Source organism: Diabrotica virgifera, chromosome 2 (assembly GCF_917563875.1).
Source record: "Diabrotica virgifera virgifera chromosome 2, PGI_DIABVI_V3a".
Taxonomy (NCBI): Eukaryota; Metazoa; Arthropoda; class Insecta; order Coleoptera; family Chrysomelidae; genus Diabrotica; species Diabrotica virgifera.
In genome coordinates, this window is record NC_065444.1 from 201,837,106 (window position 1) to 201,863,683 (window position 26,578).

At 32.5% G+C, this 26,578-nt stretch overlaps 1 protein-coding gene across 1 annotated transcript; it reads right to left on the reverse strand.

Annotated features, from left to right (window-relative positions):
• Positions 1 to 3,617: 3,617 nt before the first annotated feature.
• Positions 3,618 to 26,578, reverse strand: LOC126879759 (zinc finger protein 271-like). Its single transcript, XM_050643011.1, has 2 exons — positions 26,061 to 26,578; positions 3,618 to 6,444 (listed from the first exon to the last, which is right to left on the reverse strand). The coding sequence occupies exons 1-2, from the start codon at positions 26,293 to 26,295 to the stop codon at positions 4,109 to 4,111; spliced, it is 2,571 nt and encodes an 856-aa protein (XP_050498968.1). The 5' UTR covers positions 26,296 to 26,578; the 3' UTR covers positions 3,618 to 4,108.

The window sequence follows — 26,578 nt, forward strand, 5'->3', positions numbered from 1 at the left end:
GGGCTGAAAACTAAAATGTATTACATTTTTACAAAATTTTGGAATATGTTTAATAACGTAGACCAATTTTAACAGTTATTTCCAATACAGATTTCAATCCTCTACAAATAGTTTCTAATGTCTTTTGATGTACAATAATTATTAGGGAAGCTGGAATTCAACAGTTCAGAATTTTACATTTGAGTTAATGCAAAATTTTGACGCATGTCAAAATTCTCAATGTGTTTTAATTGTATTTATTTTTTTCGAATCCTGAGAAAACTAATAAATATTTTTGAAAAATTTAAACTCAAAATGAAAGACTACATTATTACCGAGGGCTGAAAGTCCCTGAAAACTTCTATAATGTTTATTTTAATAAGTTACAGGGCTGAAAATAAAAGAGAAGTGTGATATTTAATTTCAAATATTTCATTCAATAGAACCTGCTTGTTTATTCTAAGGGGCTTTCCGCCCTCGGTAATAATGTAATCTTGCATCCTGCGTTTAAATTTATCTAAAATACTTGGTTTTCTCAGGATTCGAAAAAAATCATATTACGATTCAAATGACAGTAAACTCTCGTGACGTAATCTCACCCTTAATGTTCATTGGTTAGTCGATTTAGGCACATAGATATAACAGAATAGATTAGGCCAGTTAGAAAAATAGCGTAACGCGGAACAGTTCGGGTCGGTGGTCTATCTATCTCTCTCTAGCATATGATGGACGCCGCCTGTGTGTCACTGTCGTTCCGTTATTCCCACCTCTTGGTAGATACGCTCACACTCGCACGACAGACAAAGATAGCTAGACCACCGTACTTGATATCGGCGTTACACCCCGATGCATTGAGTGGCATATGACTAGCCTGATCTAGTTCTGTTATATCTATGTTTAGGCAACCGTAGTAATGTCTAAGAACCGTGAGCCGTGACTACATTATTGTCAGCCCAATGAACAATTATTCCATTTTCTTTATCAAGAGCAGAGTCATGTTCACAGTGGCGTGCTGGAATTTTTCAAGCGGCCCGGTGATTTTATAGAGAAGCGGCCTCCCATCCTTATTTTACCTTCTATTATCAGGATGTTTTATTCGTTATTTATAAAATAAAAAAAATTAATTCAATAATTTTTTAAATTTAGGTGCTATATTTTTTATTTAAGAATAAGTAATCTTACACATAATAAATGACGTGTATGAAAATATCGTATACAGTAAGGCAGAAACCATAATTTCCTGAATAAATATAATATGAATTTGATGTAATTAAGATAAAAGTAAAATAAAATTTTGAGAATGGTTTAATTATATACAAGTACTGTGCTTTATATACTTTTTAATTTAACAATATATAAAATGTTAATACAACGCAATAACCTAAACATCCCTTTGCAATTATTTTATAAAATAATTACTTCTTTCGATCAATAATTTCCGCATTAAAGTAGATTTTTGAGCAAATTCGTCGATTATTTCATCATTTTTAAGCTCATAAAAAGCTTCTTTATCTATTCTATCTCATATTATGTATAAGATTTTAGTTTGTGAAAACTGTCATTCTAGATATAAGGGTTTAAAATGTGCGCGAAGTAACAATGTATTTTAAATGGGAGTTACTTTTTCGCACTATTTTTTAACACACTTTCATATAATCAAATATCCTTAATTTGCGCGTTAGTCAAGGCTAGTCAACCAAATAAACAAGGATTTTAACTCCAAAAGATACTGTTCTGCTGCTTTCCTTGACATATCTCAGGCTTTTGACAAGGTATGGCACATAGGGTTACAAATAAAATTAAAGAAGATCCTACCCTATCCTCACTTCCAGCTCTTAAAATCCTACATAGAAAATAGACACTTCCTTATGAAGCACGGTACCGAACACACTAAGATATATCCTATTCACTCAGGCATCCCACAAGGCAGAGTTCTCGGCCCAATTATGTATCTTTTATACACAGCGGACATTCCAACATCTAGTACAACTACAGTTGCAACTTATGCAGATGACACTGCTATCCTGGCATCCCACACAGATCCAACAACAGCATCAAGGAATCTTCAATCAAACCTAAATAGAATTCAGCAATGGATGAAAGTATGGCGCATCAAATCTAATGGAACTAAATCATTACATGTAACATTCACGCTACGCAGAGAAACATGCCCCCCTGAATATATTGATAATTGTCTAATTCCTCAATTCGAGGACGCCAAATATCTCGGCATGCACTTGGACCGCCGCCTTACTTGGAAAAAACATATTTTTACAAAACGAAAACAGCTTGGACTTAAATTGAGAAATATGTATTGGCTCATTGGACGCAATTCCAAACTATCTCTGGATAACAAAATTTTACTCTACAAGTCCATCCTCAAGCCCATATGGACTTATGGGATTCAGCTATGGGGCACTGCTAGCGTCTCCAATACAAACATCTTACAGAGATTTCAAAACAAGGTGCTGCGTTCCATAGTCAATGCGCCATACTATGTATCCAACGGAGGTGATTCAACACGACATCCCCCTAGAATCCGTGAAAGAAGCCATACAACGTTTTAGTGTTAAATACTGTGAACGAGTATTAGTGCATCCTAATGCATTTGCCAGACAATTAAATGTGCGGGACGTCTTTGAAGTGCGTAGACTAAAACGGCAACTGCCGTCCGACTTAACCAACTGAATGTAATCAAAAGTGTATTCAGACTGATAAAATTTTAGTTTTAGAATTGTAAAGAGGTTACTCACTGGAGTAACTCTCTACATGTCTGTATTTTTTACCATAACAAATGCTTAATGCCCAATGGGCAGATTGTTGTACTCAATGGAGTTAATAATAATAAAAAAAAAATTGGCGCGTTGTCAAGGTGATGACATGTGAGCAATAAATTACAACAAATTTTTGACAGTTTTGTGGTTTGAAAGAAGTTTGAATTTTTAAATGTCAAAGTTCTAAAAATTGTAGAATATAAATGTATTCCAGTGACGAAGAGTTGAAGTTTTCTTATTTGTTTTTCGTAGATAAAATATTGTATGAAACTGAGCATAAAGTACTTTTTGAGCACTTATGCGATGTAAAGCACTCGGCCGCTCGTGCTCTAAACATCGCGTGCGTGCACAAAAAGCATACTTCACTTTTGTCATTTGTTACTTCATGTTCATTATCACCTAGGACTCAGATTAATAATATCATCCTTCATATTTTCTGTAGACTGAACATATTAATCATTAACTAGATCTTCTATAATTTCAGTATTTTGCAAAATCCTATTTTTTAATACAATCCATTTATCAGCAAAATCCACGAGTTCTTCTCTAATTGCCGTCGCAGATATAGTAGGAAAAAAATTTCTTAATTTTTCAGTAAATGCTTTAAATGTCATTAAAGATATACCATTTTTTATTGTATCAAAATTTCTAGGATGTAGAGTGCTTATATTATCATCATAAAAAGATTTGCCTTGATCAAATCGTTTTTCGGTACTTTCAATAATTCAGTCAAAAATGTTTCAAAAAAAGACGTGTTTTCATTTTTTATTCTATAGTGTACATACATGTTTGAAGGAAATTGGAAAACCATAAATAATATACTTGTATGTATGTAGTCTTATTCATTTACATAAACTGTATTTTACTATTTAAAAAAATTTAAATTTTTATATAAATGTTTTATTAATATTAGTAGCAAAATTAACATTCGATTAGAAATTAAATTTTTTTTTGTTACATCTAAAATTTTTTGTGAAAAAAACCTTTTTGACCGGCCTCAAGAGGCCGCGGCCTTTCGGTGATTGCACCGATTCATTTATATGCCCAGCACGCCACTGCACGTTCACCTCGATTCACTTTTTTCATCTGGGTTTTATTTTTCAGAGGGCAGCTTTTTGGGATACGATTTTCCCTTATCGTTCGAATCGTTGCGGTGGACTTTACCTGTTTTGGTCTTTAAGCGGGCGGGACTTTATGTGTTTTGTTTCCAAAATAACTTTGAGTCGATTGAAATGTATTGGAATTAATTAGTTTTGACGGTAAATAAAGTGATGTGCCTATAGAATGGACTCTGAGGAACTAATTAAGCTCAATATCTCATTTTCGACAAAAAGTGGATTTATTGCGTTTTGCTTCTAAGCACCTAACTTATAAGGTTTTTCTCCAGTGTGCACTCTCAAATGAGTTTTCAAATTACCTGCTTGACCAAACTGTTTAAAACAAATTTCACACTTGTACTGTTTTTCTCCAGTGTGCACTCTCAAATGTGTTTTCAAATTAGATGCATCACTAAACTGTTTAAAACAAATTTCACACTTATGAGGTTTTTCTCCAGTGTGTAATCTTAAATGTCTTTTCAAATTACCTGCTCCACTAAACTGTTTAAAACAAATTTCACACTTATGAGGTTTTTCTCCAGTGTGTAATCTTAAATGTGTTTTTAAATTACTTGCTTGACTAAACTGTTTAAAACAAATTTTACATTTGTATGGTTTTTCTCCAGTATGTATTCTAAAATGAGATTTCAAATACTCCATTCGAGAAAATTGTTTCAAACAAATTTCAGACTGGTATGGTTTTTCGCCAGCGTGCACGTTTAAATGTTTTTTTAAACTATCTGCTACACTAAACTGCTTAAAACAAATTTCACACCTGTACTGTTTTTCTCCAGTGTGCACTCTCAAATGTGTTTTCAAATTAGATGCATCACTAAACTGTTTAAAACAAATTTCACACTTATGAGGTTTTTCTCCAGTGTGTAATCTTAAATGTCTTTTCAAATTACCTGCTCCACTAAACTGTTTAAAACAAATTTCACACTTATGAGGTTTTTCTCCAGTGTGTAATCTTAAATGTGTTTTTAAACTACTTGCTTGACTAAACAGTTTAAAACACATTTCACACTTGTACTGTTTTTCTCCAGTGTGCACTCTCAAATGTGTTTTCAAATTACATGCAACACTAAACTGTTTAAAACAAATTTCACACTTATACTGTTTTTCTCCAGTGTGTACACTTAAATGACTTTTCAAAATATCCGTTCGAGAAAACTGCTTAAAACAAATTTGACACTTGTGAGGTTTTTCTCCAGTGTGCAATCTTAAATGCGTTTTCAAATTACTTGCTTCACTAAACTGCTTAAAACAAATTTCACACTGGTGAGGTTTTTCTCCTGTATGAGTTCGCAAGTGGGATTTCAAGTGACTCATAGTAGTAAACTGCGTAAAACAAATTTCACACTTGTGAGATTTTTCTCCAGTGTGTAATCTTATATGCGTTTTCAAATTACCTGCTTGACTGAACTGTTTAAAACAAATTTCACACTTGTACTGTTTTTCTCCAGTGTGCGCTCTCAAATGTGTTTTCAAATGATATTCCTGAGTAAACTGCTTAAAACAAATTTCACACTTGTATGGTTTTTCTCCAGTGTGCACTCGCAAATGTGTTTTTAAATTACGTGCACTATTAAATTGCTTACAACAAATTTCGCACTTGTGAGGTTTTTCTCCAGTGTGTAATCTTAAATGTGATTTTAAATGACTTGCTTGACTAAACTGTTTAAAACAAATTTTACATTTGTATGGTTTTTCTCCAGTATGTATTCTCAAATGAGATTTCAAATACTCCATTCGAGAAAATTGTTTCAAACAAATTTCACACTGGTATGGTTTTTCGCCAGTGTGCATGTTTAAATGTTTTTTTAAACTATCTGCTACACTAAACTGCTTAAAACAAATTTCACACTTGTGAGGTTTTTCTCCACTGTGCAATCTTAAATGCTTTGTTAAATTTCCCGCTATAGTAAACTGCATAGAACAAATTTCACACTTGTGATGTTTTTCTCCAGTATGAATTCTCAAGTGGGGTTTCAACTGGCTTATAGTAGTAAACTGCATAAAATAAATTTTACACTTGTGAGGTTTTTCTCCAGTGTGTAATCTTAAATGTGTTTTTAAATTACCTGCTTGACTAAACTGTTTGAAACAAATTTCACACTTATACTTTTTTTCTTCAGTGTGTAATCTTAAATGTGTTTTCAAATTAGCTGCTTGGATAAACTGTTTAAAACATATTTCACACTTGTGCTGTTTTTCTCCAGTGTGCACTCTCAAATGTCTTTTCAAATCACTTGTACTAATAAACTGCTTTAAACAAGTTTTACACGTGTACGGTTTTTCTTCAGTATGAATTCTCAAATGTGTTTTTAAACTAATTGCTTGGTTAAACTGCTTAAAACAAATTTCACACTTATGACGTTTTTCTCCAGTGTGAGTTCTCAAGTGGGTTTTCAACATATTCATTCGGGAAAACTGCTTAAAACAAATTTCACACTTGTAAGATCTTTGCCCAGTTCCAACTTTCATAACTTTATTTAATATTGTTTCTTCTGCATGTTGACCTGTACATTTTCCTTCAGGAGATGAATGTAACGTTTCCACAATTTTCGTTTTATTTTCCACCTGGGGACAATCTAAAATATAAAACAACTATAAATATTTTACTTTAACGGTAAAGCTAATGCAAAATATAGGAATATAATAAATAATGTAAACTCATAGCCCAATTTAACGATTTTAAGTATATTCCACCTTAGATATTCCTTACAGCTTAATGCCAGTTGGCAACACTTGTTTGCACTGTTCTGTCAGTTATTGTAATGAAAAAAATGATAGATAGATAGGTTATTGGTAAGAAATTCATACAAAAGTATTTTTTACAAGTCAAAGATAAAAAACGTCAATATAGTCAGTGTATCCATATAAATATAAATATAAAACAAAAAACAGTGTTTTAACTAATATAGTTGACAATTTTAGAAAAGTTAGAATTTTATGGCTAGATACCTTGAACCATTTCTGGATCTCTCAAGTCGGCCAAATTCTGGGATATTATTGTTGTAGGTATGTGGTGGGATAATTGTGAAAATCTACATGCGCATTATATTGGCTAAAATTTTGTTTAATGTGCAACAGACACTGCATAATGTATACAGAAAATAAAGTTAAAAGGAGACGCATATCTACATTAAGAGCTCTGAAGCAACGGCTCAATGTTGACGAAACCCAAATAAGCTGTAGCCTCACCAGCTTATGGAAAATTTTGAAAAGTATGGGCTTTCGATATCGGATAATTGACAAAAGACAAGTAATTATGGAATCTCATAGATTACAAAAATGGCGTTATGAGTATATAACTTCGATAAGAAAATTCCGTTCCGAAAATCGTCCAATAATTTACCTCGACGAGACATGGTTTGACACACATTCAACGCGACCTAAAGGATTTGCCGATCCCTCCGGTAAATGCAAGACAAAAGCTCCGTCAAATAAAGGGAAAAGAATAACGATTTTACATGCTGGATCAGAAAATGGTTGGGTTCCAAATGCCCTGTGGCTTTCTGCAATGAACATTAAAGACTCCTGCATCGACTACCATGAAGATACAACGGCAGAACTTTTTGAAGAATGGTTCAAAAATATTCTTATGCCAAACAATGGGACATACAGTGCTGCGGCTTCCACCCTATTATTGTATGTTTAATCCTTAGAGTATGGAAAATTTTTTACCCTCTCCCTGGAGTGACCGCAACGAGAACGAAACTGAAGCCAAAACCAAGTTAGAACCAAACACGAGTGCCAGTGGCGTATCGCGTAGGCCAGAAGAAACTATATAAAACTACATAATTAAATAATATTGCTCGTAGGTTTAGTTCAATTTTCTATTTTTATTAATTACACAATATTATGCATGGCTTACATAGAAAGATTGAAACAAATAACAGTATTTTAGTATGTTGAACTTTTATACCCACTCAAAATAAAACAGGATTAGGAATTATAGGATGTGACGAAAGCAAACTTTTTGAATTATTGATTTATGATAGATATCTTTATTTCACATAGGTCGCAAAATTTCGGCTCCAATACTATATTTAAATAGGATTTATTTTTTCGAATTCTGAGAAAAAAGTTACAGGGGTGAAAAACTAAGAGACAATTTAGTGTGATTTTTATTTTCAAAGATCTCATTCAAAAGAAACTTTTTATTTATTCTGAGGGACTTTCAGCCCTCGGTAATAATTTAGTCTTTCATTCTGCGTTTAAATTTTTCAAAAGTATTACTTTTTTCAGTATAGGGCTTTTCATTCACAGTCATTTGTTTCGAGCTTCTGTCATGTGTCACATAATATTAATATATCTACGTCATACGTTATTGGTATATAACAATGATACAAACTAGAGACGTATGACGTAGATATATTAATATTATGTGACACATGACAGAAGCTCGAAACAAATGGCAATCGATGAAAAGCCATATAGGGCTTTTTATTCACAGTCATTTGTTTCGAGCTTCTGTCATGTGTCACATAATATTAATATATCTACGACATACTTTATTGGTATATAACAATAATACAAACCAAAGACGTATGACGTAGATATATTAATATTATGTGACACATGACAGAAGCTCGAAACAAATGACAATCTATGAAAAGCCCTATTGGAAAAAAATATAAATAATATTCGCTATCTTTGTCGTACAACGCACTCAGTCGAACAGAATGTGCTGACAAGACAGCGGCAATTTTAGATATTTGACACGGCTTTAGGAATAATAATAACGTTTGATCCAAAATTATTGTCACCATAGGTGGCTCTCAACGACAGAGATAGATATACAGTGCATGTCTGTTCTTAATTCAGATATACTACTTTCCAGTTTACGTCAACTTTGCAGTGCACGTCAACTTAACAAGAAAAGTTAGGTTATGTAGAGATGTTGGTGGTGGACATATACACCATCCTGTTTGATTTTATTTATAATTGTTACTTATAATTGTGTTAATTCTTTTTATTTTAGATTAAAGTTCTGTGTTAAAGGTTTTGACTGATTTTTATGTTTTATAACGTTAATCAAAATTAATTGATAAAAATTCAGATTAAAACAAGACATACGTAATTTTTTGCACGGCTAGCTTTGATCCAATAATTGTGTATCGCTCGTTATCTTGAGTTGTTTATTAAATAATATTGATAGTGTATTGGCTAAATAATTTAAGACGTGAAATTAATAAAAAGTTATTTATTGTTTATTATTTATGGAAGATCCCAAGCAGAGACTACACCAGGATATATATTGTGATATAAGCATTTTGTTGTTAAAGATATTCAAAATTTATCTAAGCGTTCCATAGTAACAATATATTATTAAAAAAATCACTTTTCCTCTTTTCTCGATTAAGTATTATCTTTTATGGCATAGTATATAAATTATTATAATCACTGAATACATAGTTAGTGAAAAATTATCATATTGATTAATTTAATTAATAATTTAAGCGATGATACAAGTAACAGTTATCCAAGAACATTCAAAAGTCATCTCAAGTTAATGGTGACAATGTCATTGTCAAGTAATGTTTATGTACGTATCCATACCAGTGACAACTTTACTACAGTCGGAAAAATGAAAGAATACCCATGAACGAACATATAAAACACGCTGTATTTTCCTGTCACCGTGTCACAAAGAAAATTGTCCAGTGCAAGTACATGTAACAATAATTATTACATGTACTTGCGCTGGCCAATTTTTTGTGTGACACGGTGACAGGAAAATACAGCGTGTTTTATATGTTCGTTCATGGGTATTCTTTCATTTTTCCTACTGTATAGTATTTTTACTACAAAAGCTATATTACGTAGGTCAAAATTTTTGACGTAAGAGAACTGTCAAAACATTAGATTGTGACTTTTCATTATTGCCATGTTAATTATAAACATGGCAATAATGAAAAGTCACATTCTAATGTTTTGACAGTTCTTTTACGTCAAAAATTTTGACCTACGTAATATCGCTTTTGTAGTAAAAATACTATACATATAATTTGCCGTGTAAAAAAAGAAAAAGTAGAGATAGCCGTAAAATATTTGAGCCTGTGCTCTAAAATAATTTTTTTAAATATAAACAAAATAAAATCAAGCAATAAAATGTTTAACAACAAAAAAAGTCAATAATATGTAATAACAATATACGCTTTTAATTCCATTTTCGAAGTTGCCACAATATATTTTATAATTTCATTTATTTCGTACCGTTTCGTACCTACACCACTGGTAAAATGGTGATTTTTTTATGTTACTTTTAATTTTACATGTAAATTTTTCTCATTTTATAACTTAACCATGTAATTTTAATTATGTAATAAGGTACATTGAAGTGTTAATTTTCAAATTATTAACCATTTAAGAGGCAATATCTAAGAATACAGGAGTATTTATTGAGTTTTCATCTACGCACACATAACAGAAATATTTATTTACCTGTAAAATGTAATTCCCACTTATTTCCTGCTGCTGTCGCTTTTACAACCGTAAGCCGAACACATCACCACTATAAAGAGTTAAAAAAATTGCTAGTTTTCACTCAGAAATCGCACAAAAATCACTAATAAAACAAGTGATGTCAAATCTCAATGAGAACCAACCGTATTAAAATAAGGATTCACTTTCGTTCGAACAACAGATTGCGTGTTAGATCTCCGGAGAGGGTAAAATTTTTTCCATACTCTAAGGTTTAATCCCATAGAACATATGTGGCACGAATTGAAGTCTAACGTGAGGTCACAGAATATTTCTCCAACGTTAAGTAGTACTGTTGTAGAGTTAATCAGAAAATGTGTCGATTATATTCTTCAAAGTAGTTGGAGAAATTCAGTCCGACACGTAATAGATAAAGAAAATTCATATGTTCGTGTACATCATAATATAATTAAACCGATCATAATTAATTTAGATGAGGATAGCGATAGCGAAACAGAACTGTGTGGAGTGATACTGTCATCAAATCTACAAATGTTATGATTAAAAAAAAACGGTTCTTTTCAGAACCACAAATTATTATTAATGTTTGAATGTTTGTTTTTCTACAATCTTAGCAATTAAAATAGATTTAATTTATTTTAAAACTAATTTGAAAACGTTAATTTCTATTCGGGTATATAAGGCAAAGCAAAATATTTTACGTCCGTTTTTTTGTTTTTGTCGTCGTAATTGTTGTAAATTTTGAGGATTATTTGCTTTATTATACAGGGTGTTTCATTGGGAAACGGAAATACTTTAATTGTGAATAGAGGTCACCGAGGCGGTTCTAGCTATACCACATTTTTTGCCCTACCGACTTTTATAACCGAGTTACAGGGTGTTTTATCGATTTTGCCAATTTCTTTCCTAAGCCATAACTTTAGAACCACCCTGTATATTTTTTTGATATTTGGTATACATGTGTCTCATCCAAAACTCAAACGACTGACATACTAATCACAAGAAAAATCCAGGGCCGGATTAACAAAAAATTAGAAAGTAATTGTGACCTTAAAACAACACCCTGTATATTGAAATTCTGAAAATCTGTTTGCATATTTGAAAAGAGCACAAAAAACCAAGTCTAATCGTTCGCTTCAATTTTTCGGCCAGACAATTTTATGACTTTAATTTTAAAATTATATTGCATTTTTTAAGAACTCTAACATTAAAAAGAAGGTATTATTAACTTTTAATTATAAATTATATTAAAGCTATTGAATAAATACTTATTTTAAAATTAATCAATACTTATTTATCACATTGGAACGACCCAACTAATAATCACCAGAAAAATCCAGGTCCGGATTAACAAAAAAACTAAAGTAATTGTGATCTTGAAACAACACCCTGTATATTGAAATTTTCAAAATTTGTTTGCACAGTTGAAAAGACCACAAAAATCTGAGTTTATCGGTTTGCTTTAATTTTTCGTGAAGGAAATTTAATGACTTTAATTTTTAAATTAAATATATTAATAATTTTAAGAACATTGAAATTAAAAAGCAGATTTTTAAAGCACTTTTAACAATAAATTATTAAAGTTATTAAATAAACACCCATTTTAAAAATAATCAATACTTATTTAAGACATTCGAATGACCCACTTACAAATCACAACAAAAATCCAGGTCCGGATTAACAAAACAATATAAAGTAATTGTAACCTTGAAACAACACCCTGTATATTGAAATTTTCAAAATCCGTTTGCACATTGGTATGAAATGAGCACAAAAAACTAAGTTTAATCGTTTGCTTCAATTTTTTGGCAGACAACTTAATGAATTTAATTTTGAAATTATGTCGAATTTTTTAAGAATTCTAGGAACTCATAATAAAAATTTCGATATAATTTCAAAAGTAATGTTATTAAATTGTCTGCACAAAAAATTAAAGTGGTGCATTAAACTTAGTTTTTCGTGCTCTCTTCAGGTGTGCAAACGTATTTTAAAAATTTCAATATACAGGGTGATTTTTCAAGGTCAGAATTACTTTGTATTTTGTTGTTAATACGGACCTGGATTTTTCTTGTGATTAGTAAGTAAGTCCTTCTAATGCTGTAAATAATAACTGATTATTTTTAAAATTAGTATTTATTTATTACCTTGAATGATTTATTAATAAAAGTGTCTTAAAAACCTGCTTATTAATTTAAGGGTTCTTGAAAATTTGAATATATTTAATTTCAAAATTAAAGTTAATAAAGTTTTGCACAAAAAATCAAAGTGAATCTATAAACTCGGATTTTTGTGGTCATTTCAAATGTGCAAACAATTCTTGAAAATGTCAATATACAGGGTGTTGTTTCAAGGTCACAATTACTTTATGTTTTTTTGTTAATCCGGACCTGTATTTTTCATGTGATTAATAATTAAGTCTTTCCAATGTGTTAAATAAATATTGATTCATTTTTAAATGAGTATTTATTCAATAAATTTTACAATTTATAATTAAAAGTTAATAATACCTGCTTTTTAATGTGGAGTTCTTAAAAAAATCAATATAATTTCAGAATTAAAGTCAAAAAATTGTCTGGCCGAAAAATCGAAGCAAACTATTAGACTTAGTTTTTTGTGCTCTTTTCAAATATGCAAACAGATTTTCAAAATTTCAATATACAGGGTGTTATTTTAAGTTCACAATTATTTTATAATTTTTTGTTAATACGGACCTGGATTTTTCGTGTGATTAGTATTTCGGTCGTTTGGGTTTTGAATTAGAGATACGTGTACCAAATATTATAAAAATATACAGGGTGGTTCTAAAGTTATGGCTTAGGAGAGAAATGAGCAAAATCGATAAAACACCCTGTAACTCGGATATAAAAGTCGGTAGGGCAAAAAATTTAGTATACCTAGTACCGCCTCGGTGACCTCTATTCACCATTAAAGTATTTCCGTTTCGCAATGAAACACCCTGTATAAGTACCGTCTAGTCAGTGTTAATTGTCAAAAGACCAACCCTGTCTACCTCGGTTGCTTATCGGTCCGGGTGGGTCTTAACAATGGGCCAGGTCAGATAAATTTAATAATATTTACGACCGCACTAATTGAACTCAACCATTTACTGTTAAACATACCATACCTGTGCCCTATCCTTCTGAAATTTGCAAGGAAAACGGGTGATGAATGCAGAGAGATGGGGAGTCTAAAAAATGCACTCCACAACACATCAATTCATCGAGGCAAAGATCAACAAATTTGTTTCCTAGTACTCAATACGTAAGTAAAAACGCAGGTAGGTAAAGGCATTTCATATTTATTTATTTACGATGCACAGATCATTACTATCTGTGCATGGACCATTTCGACCTCTTGGTATCTTCAGGAGAGCCTGTAATGGCTCTTCTGAGAGTCTAAAAAATGCACTCCACAACACATCAATTCATCGAGGCAAAGATCAACAAATTTGTTTCCTAGTACTCAATACGTGAGTAAAAACGCAGGTAGGTGAAGGCATTTAATATTTAATTACGATTCAGAGATCATTACCATTTCTGTATGGACCATTTCGACCTCTTGGTATCTTCAGGAGAGCCTGTAATGATGCTCTGAATCGAAATTAGACATTTTCGCCAAGTATGCCAATTACAATGAAATAATTAACATTTAGACGCACTAGCGACCTCTATTAACCTTCGGACTACGGAGATTATTTGACTTACTTAGATTACGAAGATGGGTCAAGCGTGACCCATTCTCATTTTATTTATAAGGATGTTTTAAATAGTCACTATTAATAAACAGTATCTTTAATTCAACAAAAAACAAACAAACATAACAATTATAATCCTAAATTATTGTATTTAAATTTTTTAAGAAGGTTTCCCATGGGTATATACTAGTTCGCTCTGGCGCCAGATTTTAATACCTTACAGAAAACGGGCATAGGTAAATTCGCTCCGGCCATATATTTGAATACGTATACCCGTAAACAGAGACGGCTGCGATTTACGTGTACCTACAAACATATTAAAAATATTTTTAGAAATCCGAAGACCGGGTCAGGAGTGACCCGGCATCATAGATGTTACGTAGAGGAAAAACTGTAATTTGCATGTTCACGAATTATATACGAAAAAATAGATTGAAACAAATAAGGAGAACTTACGATCAATCGGATTTGTAAAAAAATTATTTCATAAAATATTAAGAAATAAGTGAATTTCGGGTCACGCTTGACCCAGTGTTCGTACTCCGAAGGTTAAAGGAAAGGCGAAACCAAAGAGACTCCATTTTCGCCTGGTTTCGCCTTTCCTTTAATAGAGGTCGCTAGTGCGTCTAAATGTTAATTATTTCATTGTAATTGGCATACTTGGCGAAAATGTCTAATTTTGATTCAGAGCATCATTACAGGCTCTCCTGAAGATACCAAGAGGTTGAAATGGTTCATAGAGAGAAGTAATAATCTCTGAACCGTAATTAAATATTAAATGCCTTTACCGTAAAGTTAAAATTTTAAAAGCTCTAAAGGAGTTTCTACAGTCTGCTCTATAACCGAGCCCAGAGATAATACAAACACACTTTCTTTGTTCTCTAAACACTTTATCACAAGAGTGATGCCAGGAGAGAGTAACATGTCAGATGAGAATGGAAATTACTATGATAAGCTACTAAAAAAATTGTTTCTCTAAGTCGCTTGTACAAGGTTTCTAAACAAAAAAAGTTGTCGGAAAAGCTTTTTTGATAGATTAACTATACAGTCCCTGGCCGTATTATTATGACCACCTATGAATTTTTATAAAAATCAATTATTCCACTAGGTACGTTTTGTTTAAAATATGATTTTTAAATTAAATTTTATGATGTAATGTTAATGTTATATTCTTGTTCTCATGATCATTTTTCAGTGCGTCACAGTTTTTCGATTTCTCTCTAATGCATTAAGTTTGATGAGACGGAAAAAGCTGGTAGCTCCGTGATTAAACACAAAAATAATGCAGCATTACAATGGTTATATACATAAGATGTCTATTCCTAACCTACGTTTGATTCGTTGATATTTAGAATGCGCGTTTTTTCTAGCCAATCAAATACACGTATTACGAACATTTGACGAAAACTTCGTCCATTTTGGCCATTTTTTAAAAGTGTCAAAGAGTCAAGTGACGGTTATTATTCAGGTCAGTATTTTGTGTACCTGTCATTTTGAAATTTCGAATTCGACTTCCCTTGTGTTTCACAACTTTTTGTGCATTATTTATGTGTTTTGGTTTAGAATTTAGTTCGTTAAAAGTTAGTTTTGTATTTTGGTTTAGAATTTAATTCGTTAGAAGTTAGTTTATACTCCAGGTCATTATGCAAGAAAAATATCCATAGTAAGGAGACGTAACCCATGGCTGAAGAACCTTAGGAACTGGTTTGGATGTAATAACAATGAATTATTTAGAGCCGCGGTTTCAGAAATAAAGATCGCTCTGATGATTACCAACTTTTTAAGCGGAGACAGCACCTAGAGAAGAAGATGAAAACACAGTTTATCGATAGTTTTGTGTCATTTTTTAATGTTTCCATATTTATAAATTTAATTAACAATATTGTTTACTTTTTAATTTTATTCCCCTTTATAAAAAATGCCATGTTAACATATTGTGTAAAAATCAAATCTACTAAATTACTAATTAGTTTAGTTCCACAAGCTTTTCATCTAAAGTACATGAAATAAGTCTAGACACACCCAATACAGTATATGACGTCATAATTAATGACGCACTGAAAAATGATCATGAGAACAAGAATACATTATAGTAAAGGAGCAAAGTATGCTAAATGTGCAGTCATTCGAGCGCTTTGGGGACCTGTTGGGTTGTGACGAGTAGGTCCTAAAACCAAAAAAAGTTAAGTAAAGTTTTCCATTTTAGTGGGGACTTTCCATTTTTAATTTAATTTTCCATTTCCAACAATTGTTTTTTTAGATTATAGCGCCATCTATCCATAATTCGAAAAAATGTCTTGAATAAAAGTTACTTATTTTTACGTAAGGAATTCAAATCTGCGATAAAAAATGGGGCCCCATTAAGATTTTAAAGTAACCCTCCACCCACCCTCCGTGAGGGGTCGTGTTTGGTGCCATTCGATAGACGTGTACAATTTACATTTACAAATACGCGAGCCTTTTGGCTTAACGACCTTGACAAATGAATCAGTGGTGTGATAATAGACCAATACTAATAAATAGACCAGGAAAAAATAAATCGATATTTAAAATTTAAATACAGCACGTAGAAAGTTACAACTTTTTTCATTGTGTTCAGGATGACACCAGTAAAAAAGTCAACAATAGAAAAATGTCTGGAAATGCATAGTTGCATTTTAAAGTGCATGATATGCATCCAAAAGACCATAAACATGTCAAAATAAGTGTATTAGGGCCAGATTTTGTTACTCGAGGGTTTTTCTGTCTCTGAGGACGAATACGCCATCAGAACTGACCATCGGGGCACCTGGTGTCCAGGTTCACTGCTAAGGCACGTCATCTCTAGTTTAGAGGGTTTTCGGCAATACATTAATATGCAATCAGATTACTCGAGAGTTTTTGGGGTAGCTAAGCAAAAATACGCCATCAAAACCGACCCCCCGTATACCTGATGCCCTAAAACCCAACAAACTCCTGAAAATAAGATGCCTTAGCATTGTGTATTAAGTGGTCGCGGGATCGGTTCTGATGGCGTATTCGGATTCAGCGACCCCAAAACCCCCTTGATCTATTTGCATGCATTCAGTGCCGAAAACCTTAAAAACCCCAGAAGTTGACGTGCCTTAGAAGTGACCACGGGCACAAGGTGCTCCGGGGATCGGTTCTGATAGAGTATTCGTGTTCATTACACCCCCGTGTAATCCGTTTGCATTAATTTAGTACCAAAATCCCTCGACACTCCAGAAGATGACGTGCTACAGCAGTGACACTGGGCAATGGGCTACGGGGGGTCGGTTCTGACGGCATATTCGTATTCAGCGACTGCACAAACCTCCAAGTACACTGATTGCATCAATTTAGGGCCGTTAGCCCTCGAACCTCCAGATGACGTGCCCTAGCAGTGACCCTGGGCATCAGGTGCTCCGAGGGTAGGTTCTGATAGCGTAGTCATATTCAGCGACCTCAAAAACCTCGCGAGTAACAAAACTTGACCCTTAATATGCTTATTTTGACATGTTTGGAACACTTTTTAATGCAAAATAGACATTTCCACCCATTTTTCTATTGTAGACTTTTTTCCTGACATCATCCTGAACACAATGCAAAACTAACAAGTCTCTTGGTGGTGTTTTTAAAAATCGATTTATTCCGGTGTTTTTAGTGCTAAATGCACTGGGTCGCAGTAAATGCCAATTATTTATACATTTCGTTTGACCGCCTCTGCAAGTGTAGACAAGTATGTACTTCGCAAGTGTGCGAATAATCGTGATCCCTTTGACTCGGGTGAGTTTACCGACAACAGTTGGAAGACGGACGAGTGGCAACGAGTGACAAACAATTGTACGAGTAACCCACTCAGACGACATGGCAAGTATACGCAAGTGACGATTATTCGCCAAGTACACGAGTCGTTTGAGTCCGGCTTTAATCTGACAATTTCGAGTTTTTCTAAGGCTATAATTTTTTTTCGGGCCCCCCTTAACGAACGCTGCTGTATTAAGATCCAATATATGGTAGGGGTACATTTACAAGGTACAAGGTTTCTCCTTGTACTAGCCTTTTCAATTTTACTTCAAAATAATGTAGATTGAATTATAATTACAACTATTGTTTAGTTCTGGGGCTATTAAGCAAGTATTTGAATTCACTGATGATGGACTGATAGGTCCGAAAACGTTCTGAATTGGACATATTTTATTCAATCCATTGGAATTTTTAAATTTTTTAGTAAATATACCTATTACATGGAAGTGGTTTTTACTTCATGTTAGAGTTTTTTAACTATATGGTATACAGCCAACCTAGGGAACTACCCTTTTTTAGTTTTCAAAAATACTTATTAGTTTTCTCAGGATTCGAAAAAAATGAATGCATTTAAAAAGCATTGCGCCTATGCTCTTAAAAAAATAGCTTGCGAGATTTCTCAACGGGCCGGATAAAGTAAGCAAAAGGGCCGGATTTTGCCCACCCCTGCTCTAAAACCTAAACAAAACAAAGAATGTAATAAAAATATTCATTCCAATTCGGAAGAAATCGAAAATTCAGAAAATATCCAGGAAGATCGGACGCAAGTACAACGTAAAAACCGTCCAAAAAAACAATGGACCCAATCCAATTAAAGGAACGAGCATGAATGCAAGTGCGTGTCTTATACCTATATAAACATAACGCTCAAAATAAAGTTTTCACTCAGCAAAGAAATAAATAGTGCAATTTTACAGGCACAGATTACAAATAACATGCAAGATATCCAACAACTAGGGGATCATGTACGCACACCTAATAAAAATAATGAGTGGCAAGTAAACCAAACGTTTCCAGTAGAGAAATAGGGAACTACAAGGGGAGAACGTTAGAACTGACGAGAGGGCCACATCTATTGAGATGTGGCAGGCCGAGTGGGATGTAACGGAGCATGTGGCACAGTGGACGAAGTCACTGATACAGAATCTGCGAAGCTGGCTGGACTGCGGACACAGGCGCCTGGACTATTATCTGACGCAAGTACTCACAGGACGTGGGTGCTTCCGTAGCTACTTACACAGATTCAAAAAGACCGAATCGGACAATTGCTTGTACTGTGGGGCTTCGGACACTATGTCACATACCCTTTTGGAGTGTGTCAGATGGGCAAGGGAAAGGAATGAGCTGGAAAGAGTGTGGAAGATGGTGATGGATGAGCGATGGTGGGACAAAATCCACAATTATGTGAGAAAGGTTTTGTCGATAAAAGAGAAGGAAGAGCGAGAGCTAGACGCAGTTCTAGCAGGTCTCGAGGAAGCAGAACTGGGCCCGCAGAGGTAGGAAGAATGAGAGGTTGACAGCATAGGATTAAAGGACGTGGAGGTCTGGACGAGCGACTGACAATCGGGCAAAAGAAGGACAACGGGGAGAAGTCATGCCCTAACGGGCGATTCCACCCTGATGTCCTAGTATGAGAGGGGTGGGATTTAGCTGGGGTCCGGCCACATCGGAGTTACGGAGGGCAGGGAAGTCCGATTTAGGGCCAAACTGATCGACGTGACACTGATGAGGTTTCAGCTCAGGAATCCAGCACTGTCGGAAATGATTACCACCGACGTCTGTTTGCAGATTCCCCACCTAGTGATGAAAAAAAAGTAGCCAAACGTAGAACCCGTCGTTTTGTAGTGGGCCGAAATGAAAATACTTCCCAGGTTCAAGCAGTTCCCAAATTTATATAATTTCATGTCTGAAGGCCTGAACTAAACCTGAGCAACTGAAGGCCTTTTTGGAGCCATATTTCCCAGGAGTGAAATGTGAAGAGCATTTATCATACCAGCCAGAACATTATGCCTCAATAAAAGTTACCATCAGACAAGACGATTGTAGAGAAGCATGGAAACGAGAAGCTTGGCCAAATGGTGCAGTAGTCTCTAGGTGCTTAATGAAAAAGAGGATGCCACGAATATAGGAGGATCCTCAGTAATAAAGAACAGTATCATCCATCAAAATGCTCAATCAGTGGGAAATTGTATGGATACATCTAAGAAGAAATTCAGAAAAATCCAGTTTGTTTAAGTGAACATTGGAAATCAAATACTCAATTACAAAATCACAATTTTATGGGTTTCAAATTAGTTTCTGCTTTCTGTAGAGATGAAGGTGAACATGGGGGCACAACAATATACACTGACCGGCACGAAAAACAGGCACCCCAAAAATGGGCCATTTTTGATGTATCGTATCTCCTAAACCTGTTCTCCGATTTAAGTAATTTTTTTAATATGGTATTGCCTTATTCTTTAACAATAATATCGCTTAGAATAAACTATAGAATCGCTTTAAACTATAGAGTCCAAAGTGAAGTGTTATGGGGAGTTTTAGATCTAGACGTGTAATAGAAAAAAAAATGGTGAAACTTTTAATTTTAAGAAAAACGTTTAATTTTTTTTTATTTTTATGGTAAAATTGCTATTTTGACAAATTTGATATTTTAATAAAAAATTAAGTAATCGTGTGGAGAAAAAAATAAATATGCCATTTTAATTGCCTATTTGTCTAATTTGTAAAATACATATTAGAGTTTTCAAAAAGCGTATACAGGGTGAATTTTTTTTAAGACCCAAATGAACTAATTCTTTAAAGCCGGACCTGATTTTTTTCTAGTTTGAATAAATCAGTTGATTGGGTGGTAACAAAAATTAAATATTTGTTTAAAAAAAATAATTTTTGTAATAAAAGTTAATTTTTTTAAATCTGTGGTTCACTTTACCAAACTTTTAATTCATAGTCAAATTTGATTTTTTTATAAAAAGTTAAGTAATCGTGTGGGGAAAAAAATAAATATGCCATTTCAATTGCCTATTTGTCTAATTTGTAAAATTCATATTAGAGTTTTCAAAAAGCTTGTACAGGGTGACATTTTTTCTAAGACCCAAACGAACTAATTTTTTAAAGCCGGACCTGATTTTTTTCTAGTTTGAATAAATCAGTTGATTGGGTGGCAATAGTGTATCGATTGAGCAAAATAAGAGACACATCGATCTGACCGTTCAAAAATTATGACGAATACAAATTTCTGTCAAAATGCGAAACTCGCCCTGTATATTATTAAACAATGGAAGCAGACACTTTTTAATGGTCATTTGTTATTCCTCATAGGAGCCTCTATACGAGGTAGGAGTATGTACAGTTCCTCATGACTCACCCTGTATTAAAACAATTACTTAAATCGGACAAGTTAGGAGATATGAGACATCAAAAATTACCCATTTTTTGGGGTGCCCGCTTTTCGTACCAGTGAGTGTATATAAAAGAAAGCTTATCATGGAGGATAAGAAAAGATGTAAATGCCAAGGCAAAAACATATATTTTTGAATGTTCATGTGTAGAAGTGTGTTTTTTAAATTGCAAAATTTTAATTCTTTGTCCAGAGTCTTGTGTGTAGGAATTTTTAGATATTCTACTATAGTCTGGGCTGATTATCGGAGAATAGGCCATTTTTGGGTTACCAGCAATTTTATTGTACCAGCAATTTTATTGCTGGAATCGAAGCTTATGGTTATATATATTAATAATATAGGTATGCAAAGTCCGCAAATAGTGTGCTACTTTTTTATTAACAAAATGGCGCCCCCAAATCGTGTTTTTTTCAATATTTGCTCCATAACTCCGAACATTTTAACTTCACACCAAAAACACCCTAATAAAAATTCACCGAAATTAAATTCTGCATAAAGACATGTTTTTGCCGATCTGCTCCGACGACAATTTTCCTCGGAAAATGCAGGTTTTCCCAACAAAATTTTTAAATTTCAAATAAAGTTTTAGATAAGTAATTATCTACCAATAATTAAATAACTCGGTGACATAAAAGCTTTCTTGGTTTAGATTATAGTTCCAGAAGCCGGTGAAAATTAAACGAATATTTTAGCAACAATTCAATTGTTAATTAATAATTTACGGTCGCAATAATAACCAAAATAATTATGATACACTGATCAAACTTTGAAATCTTATAAAGATGAGATGCCTATTTAATATTTTGTCGACAAAATATACATTTTTAATTTTTTTGAATAATCTTTAAATGTTAAAAAAAAAAATAGTTATAAATAAATTAACGTTTCTCAGAAAGTTTTTACTATATTCTAATTTTAAAAAATAGGTAAAATGCGTATTTCAAAGATCTTGAAAATGAATGCTTTAAAACTTTTTTGCAACCATTTGCAAAAAAGTTATGAAACAGCAAAGTAGGTAAACATACGATTAATACGTTGTTTATAATTTTTTTTTAATTCTTTCAAAGCGTAAAAGTGAGTTTAAAGTACAAGCTAATTACTTACAAAAAATATCGATTATTAGTTTAATGGTTATATTTTAATTAAAGATTATAAATATTTTTTATTTACACGCGCGAAAGTAGACTAATACAGTACCGTAGCTAAAATTTTCACTCGAAGCGACGACCGCCGCGCGACGTACCGTAGTTAATAAATAAAATTATTTATTATAACCTGTCCACATACACAACTCGCGCGAGTTTAAAGCGTGTCAGTCGCTTCGAGTGAACATTTTAGCTTCGGCTCTGTATCAAGCCTACTTTCGCGCTAAAAATTACAAAAAAAAAAAACATTTTTAATCTTTGATTAAAATATAACCATTGAACTAATGTTTGATATTTTTTGAGAGTAATTAGTTTGTACCATAAACTCACCTTTAAGCTTTGAAACATTTAAAACAAATTATAAACAACGGAGTAATCGTATGTTTACTTTGCTGTTTCGTAACTTTTTTGCAAATGGTTGGAAAAATTTTTAAAGCATTCATTTTGAAGACATTTGAAATACGCATTTTAAGTATTTTTTAAAATTATAATATAATAAACAATTTCTGATAAATGTTAATTTGTTTATAACTATTTTCTTTAAACTTTTAAAGATTATGCAAAACAATGAAAAATTTATATTTTGTCGACAAAATATTGAATAGGCATCACATCTTTATAATCTTTCTAAGTTTGATCAATGTCTCATGATTATTTTGGTTGTTATTGCGACTGTAAATTGTTAATCAACAATTGAATTGTTGCTAAAATATTCGTTTAATTTTCACCGGCTTCTGCAGTTATAATCTATACCAAGAAAGCTTTGATTTCACCAAGTTATTTAATTATTAATAAATAATTACTTGCCCAAAAAATTTATTTGAAAATTCGAGATTTTGTTGGGAAAACCCACATTTTTTGAGGAAAATTTTCGTCGGAGCAAATCGGGAAACCATGCCTTTATGTAGAATTAAATTGGGGTGAATTTCGAGTGTTTTTGGTGTAAAGTTAAAATCTTCGGAGTTATAGACCAATAATTGAAAACACATGATTTGGGGGCGACATTTTAATAAAAAAAGTAGCACACTATCTGCGGACTTTGCATACCTATATTATTAATATATAGGATCATAATATTCGATTCCAGCAATAAAATTGCTGGTAAATAACCTTTCTTTGTACTTTACTAATTAGACCAGTGTATTATAACTATTTTTTTTTCAAAATTTAAAGATTATGCAAAAAAAAAACGAAAAATTTATATTTTGTCGATAAAATATTAAATAAGTTGATAAAATATTAAATAAGCATCTCATCTTTATAATCTTTATAAGTTTGATCAATGTATCATGATTATTTTGGTTATAATTGCGATCGTAAATTGTTAATTAACAATTGAATTGTTGCTAAAATATTCGTTTAATTTTCACCGGCTTCTGGAATTACAATCTATACCAAGAAAGCTTTGATGTCACTAAGTTATTTAATTATTGATTAATAATTACTTACCTAAAACTTTATTTGAAAATTAGAGATTTTGTTGGGAAAACCCGCATTTTCCGAGGAAAATTTTCATCGGAGCAAATCGGGAAGAACATATCTCTATGCAGAATTTAATTGCTGTGAATTTTTATTTGGGTGTTTTCGTTGTAAAATTAAAATCTTCGGAGGTATAGAGCAATAATTGAAAAAAATACGATTTGTCGGCGCCATTTTGTTTATAAAAAAAGTAGCATACTATCTGCGGACTTTGCATGCCTATATTATTAATATATAGGATCTTATAATTCGATTCCAGCAATAAAATTGCTGGTAAATAACTTTTCCATGAATTTTGCTAATTAGCCCAGAGAGGGGAAGTAGTAACGCTGAAGAGGTTTTTATATTACAAAAAAGAGCAATCAGAACTCTACTTAACTTGAAATACAGGGATTCATGTAGAGATAATTTCAACAACTCAACATACTAACAATGGCTGGAACATACATATATTTTTTTTCTTTAACCTCCCAATTTATTTACAATCTGTAAAACAAGTTACAATGAGTAAATGCTGTGACCACTAGTGTAGGTGACTTGGAGAAAATGATTCATTAATCATTTCCTTTACAAATATGTTACATAGCTATAAAATTGTTTGTCTCTGGGAATTACGGCACATATAACTAAAATCGCGATGGTAAATCACTAGGTGTATTTTGTCTAAGTCTTCGTCAGACTGGTTGTCTCATCAGGTTTCTGGCTAGTACATTTGGATGTTGTGTCAGTAAGCATACATATATGAATGTTTACTTTTCATTTTTAAAAATAGACATAAATTCTTGAAACACCTAACAAACCATAATTCTAATACAGGAAACAATCTCATAAACTATAAGGTACCAATACATAGACTAACAACATCTGAGAAAACTACAGAATATGTCTGTATTAAATTCTTTAAGGTACTAGTACACTTTAGAAGATTAAACTTTTTACATATTAATATCTAACTCTTAGAGAGCACAAAAAATATATCTTTTTTCACTTATGCACATACACTAATATTAATTGTAGAGGGCGCAAAATTCGAGGCCTCGAAAAATGATGGCGGACAGTTAATCTCAGGATTAGGATATCTGAAACAAAAAAATCGTACTGCATTTGAAAAAGGAAGGTTTCTTACATAACAATTTACCACAGTTTGATCAAAAAATAAATATTTTTTAACCATGAAAAACTGAAGAAAAACGGGTGATTTTTTCACAAAAATTTTTCAAATTTCCGTAAAATCTTTTTTTTTGAGGAATTTCTTACTAATGGTGGTAAATTGTCACGTAAGAAACCTTCCTTTTTCAAATGCCGTATGATATTTTTGTTTCAGAGATCCCAGTCTTGAGATTACCTGTCTGCCATCGGACCTATATATTTTTTGATGAAAACCTAAATGAAAAGATATATATTTTTTTGTATTCTCTAAGAGTTAAATATTAATGTGTAAAAAGTTTTATGCTCATTTTTAACAAAGGTTCTGAGGAAAAAAATCTTGAAAAAATGCTTATTTTTGGTCTTCTAAAGTGTACTAGTACCTTAATAAACTGCCTTACAGCATCAATATAGAAAATGACATAAATAAATATAGAAAGTCTGTTCAACAGCTGCTCATATACCTAGAAACGTACAAAGTGGAAGAATACCTTCAAGCTGACCTGCAAGGAGACTGAGGGCTCTTATCTGAATCTAAATGTCACTGTTGTTATTATTATTATTATATTTTAATATCACTTTTATGTTAAGTGTACATTGTTTCAGCAACCCTTATAAATTGTACCTAAGTGACACCAGTCTCTCTATTGCCAATTTATTTTTGTAACTTATGAATCCTGAGAATAAAGCTTTTTTCTATTCTATTCTATGGTGTTTTCATAAATTTTCCTTCTAAACAGAGATAATAGGTTTGTTCCAACACAACAAAAAACCGTCATGAAACGATCACGAAACTGCGCAGTAAACAAAATAATCCATGGAACATATTAGTTTGTTACTTGGAACATGTTGGTTCTGTTGGAGCTGTTGGAACAAACCTCATATATCGCCAAACTGACCTCAGATTCGTTTTTCCCTCACCCAAATTACCCCAAAACCAAAATTCTTGAAACTTAAAACCAGTTATTTCTATCTTGCTGATTAAAGGGTTGTAGAGATTATCTATTTTCGAAATTGAACTCTAACATACACATAAAAAATAAAGCTCCACAACATGAAATCAATCTTTTGTTATCACTTTATATTATTAATCAATGCTATTTACTCACTTTCTTCATTTGTTGTTTGCTTTTCTTCAAATGGTTTAAATTTTTGTTCTGCTTTAATGTTTATAGGACATTCATTTAATTCTGAATAATCAAATGCTAATGCGTTGTAAGGGCTTTCTCTCTTGGGTTCTTCCTTAATTTCTATTTTGAAGACATCCAAAGGACCAACACATGTATCATTACCTATTATTTCTATTTTACAAGTTTCTTCACTAGTTTCTTGTTTTACTTCCATGTTTTTAAATTTTATTTATGTACCAATTATCAGTTTTATGCTTACACTTGACTTATATACAATCCAAAATAAGTAATATAATATAATATAAATAGTTAAAATGTAATTAATTCACTTTTTACAAGAGTACAAGTGAAGTCAAGAGTTAACCTAGAATTTTTGTGTTTTTTGCAATTTGACACTTTACATCACGTCACATCACATCCACCTCCACAATGGTTGGTGCAGTATAAATCCCGATACACGTCATAGCAAGTGACGTCACATGATACCAATGCAAAAT